We start from the raw sequence: 10,704 nt of genomic DNA, 5'->3' as shown, positions 1-10,704 counted from the left end.
AGACATTCTGAGGAGTGCTTTTAAATTAAAATTGTCCATTGACAAAAGTTCCAGCCAGCAAACATACGAGAATATGACACTTTGTAGGTTTGGTAAATTAAAAAAAATATATAATTAGTGTTCAGTATGATGAAGAAATGGTAAATGCTGGAGATCAACTGGGAGGACAATCTGTTCCTAAAGGTTCCTCTGTATTTTTATCTTCTCACAACCTTGAGCCAGGAGTGCAGATCCTCATGTTCTCACTGGAATGATGGCTTCTTTTCACTTATTTATATAGCTTCAGATATTTTTTTCCTAATCCTGATCCTTTGTCTATTATAGAAATGCAGTTTATTTCTACATTTATAGTTTTCATCTATACCACAGAAACTATTTTGAAGGCAGAATACATATTTACAAAAAGTAAATACATTTGGCCCCATAAGACATTTCAAACTTGATTTTTTTTCGTCAGAAATTGAGCCCATGTGATTTTTGCCATAATACATACAAATCTTTTTTGTTGTTTTTTTATCTTAAAATTCTACTTTAATTAATTAAGTTTAAATGTATCAAGTCATTAGAAGGCACCAGAGCCTTCTGCATTAAATGTCCTGTACATCCGATTTTAACATTAAATCTACGTGTAAACGTCATTTAGAGATAAGTCAGCAGTAAGTCTATTTGTAGTCCTGATTTGGAGCAACATATTTTGTCTAGGCTTATACTAAGTAAAACTGCCTCATTTAAATTGTCAAACTTTATATTTTTGATTAAAAAAAAATCATTAGGATTACAAAGAGAGTTGCAGGCTGACTCTGATAGTAGTTATGAGATTGGTAAGTCATAATTATCAGATTTAACTTTGTTTTTTCATCAGAGTGGCATAAATAGGCTTCATATTTTTCTAATTTTCTAAATTAGAAAAATATGTGAAGGTAGAAGTTACGTCTGATTGTCATGATGCACAACACCTGATTATTTATTTGCAAGTGTTTATCAATAAATTATGCTTTCCACCTCAACAAAACACATTATATGCAAGTATATTTTTATGTTTACTAAAGTTTGCAAGATAAAACCTAAAAAAAAAAAAATTGTTTCTAATGTATAGCCAATAGATTATGAAACACCGGAAACATTTGTCAAGTATACATTTTTTTCTCAATTTCAAATTATATTTTGATTGTTGATTTTACACATAATCAACAATCGTACTGTACACATGCCAATACAGTTGGTTTATTTGTTTCTTTTATTCTCCCATTGCAATTTTAATGACGGAAGAAAAGGGGGGTAAATGTTGGTTGGAGCAGCTCTTTTTCAGACTTGTCCAATGGTCTTTCTTAAATTAGCCATGGGGGCTGGAGGCTCCCCCCCTGTGCTTACAGAAGGAGGAGTCAGAGCCTGTCACTGTCTACTGTTTCATTCTTACCTGCACAGCCCTGCAGCCTTCACACACTCGTGTCTCTGTGTGGCCACACAGACACACAGGGACTGATTCAAAGGCACAAACCAGCAGGAAGACGTCTCCTTTTTCATGATTTTTTATTACTATTTCATCCAGAGGCGGAATCTGTGATATATATATAATCTCCAGGACAACTAGCAGAGGACATGGCTGGTTGTCTGCAAAGTTCCCAACTTTGCAAAAAGTGGGCATTTCTTAGATGCCTGCTCTTGACTCTGTGTCTCAGTTCATGTCTTGTTTCAGTATTTTCTGAGCCCTTTGATCCCAGTCACCTCTATTATCACAAGTCTGGACCTAATGAAGACGACATCATCATTGCTAATAATGGGATCAGGGTGCCTTTCGGGAGGTCAGTGTTTTTGGACCCTGTGAAAGACCTTATTACAGAAGTGCAGCCCAGCGACCGCTGCCACATAACAGTTTTGGACAATGACCCGCTGACCCAGAAACCTGGGATGCTGACCCCAAAAAGGTTTCCCTGTTCTTTTGGAGCTAACGAAGTGAAATACACTCACTTTGGATCTCGTAGCCCCAGCAGGGACCGTGTAAAGATGCAACTTCGCTATGATTCCCACACAGACACGGTTATCATCCCATTCATGTTGGAAGTGGAGGTGGTTTTCCAGCAGCTCGAGATCCTCCTCAAGAATATGCCTCTTAATGTGGAGAAACTCAATGGGGACAGCAGCCTGATTGACAAAAAGGCTCTGGAGTTTTCCTTTGAGGATGGGGTCACGCAGTGTAAGATCACCACGCTGGTCGGCGCCGGAGGCCTCCCCAGGTATGGCACGCTTTTCAATAGCCCCCCCAATGGCCAACTGGTTGATTGTGATGAGTTTGTAAATCTGGGTATTCACTACAAACACACTGCTAAAACCAAATCACCGAACAGAGACTATATTCCAATGATGGTAGAGCTGCAGGATAATGAGGGCAGCACAATAATGCAGGAGCACTTCCAAACAATGGTCAGAATAAGAGAAGGTGCAGAAAATACGGCTCCTAAACCCAGCTTTGTAGCCATGATGATGATGGAGGTTGATCAGTTTGTGATGACGGCTATTACAAGCGACATGCTGGCAGCTGAAGATGTTGAATCTGACCCAGACAATTTGATTTTCAATATTACTTCACCTCTGAGCCCTCAGCAGGGTTATATAATCAGCACAGATGATCAGAATCTCCCCATCACTTCCTTCAACCAGAGGGACATCAGGGATTTGAAAATAGCATACAAGCCTCCCTCAGAGGATTCAGATCAAGAGAGGATTTTCCAATTAGAGTTTGAAATTGTAGATACTGATGGCGCAGTGTCTGACCCATTTGCTTTTATGATAGTGGTGAAACCTATGAACACCTTAGCTCCTGTTGCAACCAAAAATACAGGTCAGCTACTGTTTGAAGGCCAATCCCGAGCTCTGTCCAGCTCCCAGAATCTGGAAATCAGTGATGAGGATAACCTGGAAGATGTAAGGATTACCGTTGTTGATGGTCTGAAACATGGAGACCTGACTGTGCTTGGCATGCGCAGGAAATTTTTTACGCCGTCTGATCTGGACGCTGGCATTGTTGTGTACCAGCATGATGGCAGCGACACCTACAGCGATAACATTATTTTAAGAATGACAGATGGAAGGCATGAAGTGGAATTTTTGTTTCCCATCACCATTGTTCCCACTGATGACGAGCCCCCAATAATCAACGCCAACACCGGTCTGGTGCTGTTTAAGAAAGAAATGATGCAGATCTCTCCCTTCATCCTGAGTGCCACAGATATTGACTCAGAAGACTCGTTTATAAGGTTCATTCTGGAAGCACCATACTCCACCATGGGGGAGCTCTTACTCAGGCAAGTCGAGCCACCCACTGACCCCTCTCAGTGGAAGTTCAGTGAGACAGATGAGATGTTCGAGCAGGTGGTAACTGAGTGGTCTCAGAAGGATATTCTCGATGGAAAGCTGTTCTATCGACACGTCGGACCTCACAGCACCACCACAGTGACAGATTTGTTTGTGTTTCGTGTCCAGGATGACAACGACCCCCCTAATCAGTCAGGTGAGCACACGTTCACCATTAAAATCCTCCCTGTCGATGACCTTCCGCCAGTGCTGCTCCCAGGCACCACGCTTCATATGACCGTCCAGGAATATGAGCTCACTTTCTTCAGGAAGAATTTCTTGTGTTATACTGATCTGGATTCAGACGACAGAGACCTGAAATACACAATCACTAAAGTACCAACCGATACCGATGAGAACAATCTAGCCCCCTTGGGTAAGATTGTACTGACTGACAGCCCTGACACTGTAATTACAGAGTTTACACAAGCCCAGGTTAATCACCACAAAGTAGCTTACAAGCCTCCAGACCAGGAACTGGGCATCACTCCAAAAGTCGCTCAGTTCACATTCATTGTGGAGGACACAGCTGGTAACTCAGCAGATGGCTTATTCACAATTTTCCTCCAGCCAGTTGACAACAAACCCCCAGAAATCATCAACACAGGATTTACTGTCAAGGAAACAAGTACTTTTATAATTAGCAGCAAGGAGTTGTACGCCACTGACACAGATACAGATGATGGAAATATCATCTTCACTTTGACCCAAGCTCCTAAATATGGACAGCTGCAATATTTAGGCATTTATATGTCAAATGGTGAAACGTTCACTCTCGAAGATATTGCAAACGGCCTCTTGACTTACCTCCATGGTGGAGAGGAATCTCTCAGCGATGTCATCAAACTTTCTGTGAGCGATGGTTTCCATGAGGTCCCCATTACTCTTAGGGTCACTATAGAGCCAGTAGACGACGAAACCCCGACTATCATGCTCCCAGCTGGCGTGTTAGGGGCTGCCATCGATGTGTTGGAGAACGGAGCAACGGAGATCACCAGTAACGTCATTCAAGGACGTGATAAGGACACGGATGACCTCATGCTGGCTTTCATTGTTGAGGAACCTCCAAGGCTGGGTGAAATTCTAGTTAACGGAGCTCCAGCTGAGAGGTTCACCCAGGAGGACATCATCAACGGAGTGGTGGTGTATGCTCACACTTCTGGTGAAATCGGTCCAGTCAAAGTACACGATTCCTTCAACCTAACTCTTTCTGACATGTCTGAACAGTGGGTTGTAGGTGGCAACAAAGTCCAGGGTGTGACTGTTCATGTGACCATCCTTCCTGTTGATAGCATCCCACCTGTTGTCAGAGTTGGGGGACAATTTGTTGTGGTGGAAGGAGAGAAGAATGTCATTACCATAAATCACATTCAAGCTGAGGATGTTGACACCAACAATGATGACATCCTATGCACCATTATTGTCCAACCAACATCTGGTTATGTAGAAAACATCTCCCCAGCCACAGGATCTGAGAAATCAAGAGCTGGTACTGCCATCACTGCCTTTACCATTAAAGACATTTTGCTTGGTCACATCTACTACGTCCAAAGCATCCACAAAGGAGTTGAACCTGTGGAGGATCAGTTCACGTTCCGCTGCTCCGATGGCATCAACTTCTCTGAACGCCACTTCCTCAACATTGTCATCATTCCGGCCAATGACGAGAAACCGGAGATCTTCACACGTGAGTTTGTGGTAATGGAAGGCATGAACTTAGTGATTGACACTCCGGTTTTGAACGCAGCTGATGCTGACATCCCCGAGGACGAGCTGTTTTTTGAGATCATCAAAAACCCCAAGCATGGGGCGATAATCCAACAGCTAAGCACAGGCACTGTCCCTGTAGAAAGGTTCAGCTTAGAACAGATCAAAGAAGCAGCCAACATTGTCTATGAACATGATGACTCTGAGACCAAAGAGGACAGCTTTGACATCAGGCTTTCCGATGGAAAACATGCAGTAGAGAAAACAGTTCTCATCATTGTTATTCCTGTTGATGATGAGACACCAAGAATGGCTATAAATGACGGCCTTGATGTTGAGATTGGGGAGACGAAGGTCATCAGTAACAGGGCTTTAAAAGCAACAGACCTTGACTCTGAAGATAGAGAACTAACATATGTTCTGCGATATGGTCCTGGGCAAGGCTACCTTCAGCGTATAAACAAATTTGGTAGTGTTTTGGGAAACATAACCCTGGGGATGAACTTCACACAGGATGAAATAGACAAGCAACGCATTCTGTACGTCCACACAGGCCAGGAGGGCATCCGAGACCTGCTGAAATTTGACGTCACAGATGGCATCAATCCTCTTATCGATCGCTACTTTTACATCAACATTGGCAGCATTGACATGGTTTTCCCAGATGTAATCAACAAAGGTGTGACACTCAAAGAAGGGGGGAAAGTAACACTCACCACTGACCTCCTTAGCACATCTGACATCAACAGTCCTGATGAGTATCTCAGCTTTAGCATCACAAGAGCACCCAGCCGGGGGCATTTAGAGTGCACTGATCTTCCAGGTGTTCCCATTTCCACCTTCACCCAACTGCAGCTGGCTGGCAACAAGATCTACTACATCCACACCTCAGACGACGAGGTCAAAATGGATAGCTTTGAGTTTGAGGTGACAGATGGTTACAATCCTGTCTTCCGGACCTTCAGAGTGTCCATCACTGATGTAGATAACAAGAAACCTGTCGTTACTGTGCACAAGCTGGTTGTGGAGGAGGGAGAAACCAAACTCATTACACCATTTGAACTGACGGCTGAGGATCGGGACACGCCTGACAACCTGCTCCGCTTCACAGTCACGCAGGTACCCGTGCATGGCCAGCTGCTCTTCAACAACAGCCGGCCAATTACATCCTTCACCAACCAGGACCTGAATGAGAACCTTATCAGCTACAAACACGACGGCACAGAGACCAACGAGGACAGCTTTTCCTTCATAGTCACGGATGGCACTCACACAGACTTTTACGTCTTTCCTGATACGGTGTATGAGACTCGCAAGCCTCAAATGATGACCATCCACATCAACACGGTGGATAATGGTGTGCCCCAGATTGTGGTCAACAAAGCTGCGGCTTCATTGAGAGTCCTCCAAACGGGACACCTGGGCTTCGTTTTTACCAGCAAGGTCCTTAGATCAGAGGACAGAGACAGCCCTCAGAAGGTCCTGAAGTACAGTGTGTCTGAGGAGCCGCTGCATGGCTTCATCATGAATGTGGAGCTGGGCAATCATAGCATCAACACCTTCACACAAGGTAAGCAAGCAGCACACCGTGAAATTATTTCACATTCTGATGTTCAATTACATCAGTGTCTGCATGTTTCCTGCACATGTTAGATGTTTCCCTGGTTCAACACATCCAAGTAAAACAAAAGAGTTATTATCAGGCCTCTAGATGATGTGATGAGGTTATTCAGTCATTTGTATCAGTGTTGGAGCAGGGAGAAGCTGAAAACATGCAAAAACATGATTGTTGAAAAATTTGGTTTAAAAATTCTAATTTTATTCAGAAAATTATAAAATGAAAATATTCTTGAAGTACAATTGTTTTTATGTACTCTTTTCCTTGACTATCTTGACTTGGAAAATGATCAAAGCTAATTACATGCTCAATTTTCTTTAGTATTGCATTTTTCTTTTTAGCTTTTCTTTCTTATTGATTTTTTTCATACGTATTACCTTTATTTATTAGTGACTTAAAAATCAGAATGGTTAAACAATGAGGAAAAGCCCCTAAGATAATGTGATGTCACACAGACGTACGTTTTTCAGTTTTCATTACCAAATCAGTAACTAAAAGTTTGTAAAAGAAATGTTGCCTTTCATCTATGTTTTTGTTCCTCTCTGTTCATAACAACAGCTGAAATCAACGACATGAAGATCTGCTATGTGCTGTTGGATGGGAGCAACGCCACAAGTGATATCTTCTATTTCACAGTCGAGGACAACGGTAAGAATCCCAAATCCTTTTACCTAATAGCCGCAAAAAATATACAAGTTCTGCTCTCTGTCAGTCACAACTGTTTGCATCACAAAGACTTAGAGCAGCTGGCCATGACCGACACCAGGGACACGGTGCCGCCTCTGTTGGCAGCAGTGGAGAGGGTTGCAGGTTCAAAGGACAGGGGTCAGAGGAGACCTAAAGCTAGCTCTTATTGTGGGTTTGTAAAAGTGAAGGACTCCCATTTGCTTCAATGTCCATGAACAAAAAGCTTGTTTCCTCAGGGAACTTCTCAAAGCTTTTAAATGTCACGTTTAAAATGCTTGCAAAACATTTACACCCAGAGCTCAGCAGTTCGTTTTAAGAATGAGAGCTTTTTTTGTTTTGGCTGTGTGCATGAAAATAACAATAAAAATAAATGGTATCACAAACTAATAAAGTAAATCTCTAAAGCAGGTACAACAATTGAAGGTGATTTCTTCCAAACTTTTTATACCACAAGAGAGACAGAGGTAACTGTGTTTCAGGAAGAAGATGTACAGTTTAAAAATCTATTTTTCATCACATTGTGAATTGGTTGGTACTTATGGAAAGTGTTCAATGTTGGGGAACCATTAAGTATGACTGCTGAATAGTCTTCAATCAGATAGATACTGATGGTTCTAGAATATAATTTTTGGAGCTTTACAAAGCAGAGTTGCTGTTTTACTGTCTGCATAAAATAATGCTAGCTATAAACCCAAATAGCATCTCCAAAGTTGGGGACAAACTGTTTACAGAAAACTAACAAGGAGCTATTCAAAGCATTTTATTTGGTCCTTTATGCTTATGTTCAACCTGCATATGATTGCATTTTTGTTTGCAGTTAAGTATTAACAGTTCGCAGGTAATATTTTATCACTCAAAAATGCTTAAATCTTTACAATTTAACATGATTGTAAGAACTTCTTCCTTTTAAACGATTTATGTCGGTTATGATTCTGACAGTGGACTCATTAAACATCGAAAACGTTTTAGTGACAGGCTACTCAAATACTAAAAATCCAACCATAAAACAAGTATTTCACTTGGTTCATGAGTAGTAAGACTCATGAACCAACCAGTGACACCAAAACATCCTGTGGAGACTAAGCTGGTAGATTACTCCTGGGAAGTGTTAAAAGTCTCTGCTGGTGGATGTGGCAGCATCCTGGACATGCAGCAACATGCCGCTGCAGCGCATGCTAATGGTCAGACTGTCTCCTGATAAATCTAAGCAGGTGAGCTGTTTGTGTTTGAGGGTAAAACTTGAGGTCAGAAGAGATTTGCACCTGAGATTATCCGCCCAGTTTGGGCTTTAGGTAACAAACTTTTCATCCAACATATTTGAACTGTGAAGTTACTCAACCACATAATACAGCACTTAATATGTCATAAAATCCATCAATTCCTTTTAAAGTTCTATGTTCTTTCTTAAACAGAACATACAACTTTAAATAAATAATCTAAAACTTCATATTAAAAAGCTACTTGTTTATTATTATTTCTAAAATGTTTGTTATAATTATTAATGATGGCTGTAAATGCTACTTGGGTTGAACACCTACATGCTTCTAGATGCTCTGCACTAATTTCACCCATTTCACAGTTTAATTAAGTAATAAACACATCTATTATAGAACATGCAAATTATAATGTCACACCTAAATTGGTGGTCGAGAGTTGTAGTTTTTCAAGGGCAGATATAATTTGAATTGGAGTTAGCGCTTTAGCATAAACACTGTGTTGTTGTTGTAGTTCTTTAGCATTAATGGAACTAAAGTTTATGATTAGCACAACTAACTTTTAGGTTAGCAGTGTCTACCACTGATTTACTAGCTTAGTTTGCCTATGCTTTGTGCATTCAACATGTCTCTCTTTTTACTGTTTGAGAAGTTTCTACACGTTGCTCTAGGTGACCTGTGACAACTCTGCCCGCACAGAACAAACACATTTGCTTCAAAGGTTGCAGGGAGACAGGAAGTGACTACCTTTCATCTGAATTATTTCTCTTTTCTTTTCATATAGCAATTATAGCTGAAACAGGACGTTACAGAACTGCTGATGTATTGCTTAGTATTTTGAGTAATGATGAGTTCTTGTAAAGCAGTTAGAATGCTACATTTCACCCTCCTCCTCTAATAATGGCAGTGACCTCAAACACAAACTGTAGTTCATGTTGGATTGGACTCGCCGTCTGCTGGGAAGGCGGTAACTTCCCTGACAGATGACCAGGTCAGAATCTCCCTTCAGGCTTTCAAACAGTGGGACTCTCAAGCAATAAATACTTTCGTTTACAAGTGGATTCACAACTTGTTAATATCCGTGTCCAGCAGACGTAGTTCTGCTGGGGAAATAAAAATGTTCACCACAGATGAAGGAAATATGGTAAAATATTACACTGTTGTACAAGCTAAATTAATAGTTTAAGAAATAAAAGAAAAAGCATTCAAATTTTCAAGGCATGTATGTGTTGCCAAAAATGTTATCAATAAGAATGTTATTAAAAAGTTAATCAAGTTCAGATAATTCCCTAAGTGAACACATTACATAGATTAATTACACAAACTCATTTTCAAGCCTTTTATGATGATTTTCCTAAGTAGTGCTCCTCTTGCTTGAGGCCATTTTTGTATTCAAGAAAGATAGTAAAAGACAGTGGAACCAGCACTATTTAAAAAAATCTATGTTAAGGAATTATTGACTTAAAACAAGCTCCAATATCTTGCTGAAATGTTACTTGTAAGTTAGTTTTGAACTAAAATATTTGAAGTAGAAACTAGACCAAAAATACTTGGTAAGACTGTATTTTTGCAGTGCACTTAGACTGGCGGGTTTCTGATCACCAGCCAATTTTTCTGTGAAACTCTAAAAGAAACTGAGGATAATGAAAGCCTTTGGCATAACTTTTATGCCATTTAATAGGTAAAATAGCCTTTTTTATTAGTAACAATTGGTTTGGAGGAACAGGAGACTCTGGAGTGTTGAGTGTCACATGATCACTGAGTGGCAGACAAGGGAATGCAATTCCTGCAAGGCTCCAGACTCCAGAACCACAGACAGAGAACGGGTTTGAAGTGAAGTGGCATCCCAAGCAGACAGGTGTGTACGTGAGAAGGGGGATCCCCTTTCAAAGTCTGTGGTCACTCTGCTCTTAGGCCCCCAGAAATCCAACCCAATCTCACAAAGCCTGATAACCCCCTCTGCGTGTTTTAGAGCAGGTAGAGGAAGATTAGGAAGAAAATATCACTTTAAGTGGCCATTTTTGTCATTTTCCTCAGGTATTATTTTTATGCTGTGGTGTTTCATGCTGACTGACACGACCGCGTTATACTTCCTAACTGTGTTTGGGGATCTTGGATGTCAGTCGT

At 41.0% G+C, this 10,704-nt stretch overlaps 1 protein-coding gene across 1 annotated transcript in view; it reads left to right on the top strand.

Moving 5' to 3' along the window:
- Positions 1-1,599: 1,599 nt before the first annotated feature.
- frem3 (Fras1 related extracellular matrix 3) overlaps positions 1,600-10,704 on the top strand; it is a 31,801-nt gene continuing 22,696 nt past the window's right edge. The window contains exons 1-2 of the mRNA XM_015018152.1: positions 1,600-6,628; positions 7,235-7,324. Coding sequence (XP_014873638.1) covers positions 1,600-6,628; positions 7,235-7,324 — 5,119 coding nt within the window. The remainder of the gene's footprint in view (positions 6,629-7,234; positions 7,325-10,704) is intronic.

This window comes from Poecilia latipinna, unplaced genomic scaffold (genome assembly GCF_001443285.1).
Source record: "Poecilia latipinna isolate Pla-1442-1.1 unplaced genomic scaffold, P_latipinna-1.0 Scaffold78, whole genome shotgun sequence".
In the NCBI taxonomy this organism is placed as follows: domain Eukaryota; kingdom Metazoa; phylum Chordata; class Actinopteri; order Cyprinodontiformes; family Poeciliidae; genus Poecilia; species Poecilia latipinna.
The sequence above is the reverse complement of the archived record's forward strand: the minus strand, read 5'-3'. Positions and strand labels throughout refer to the sequence as shown.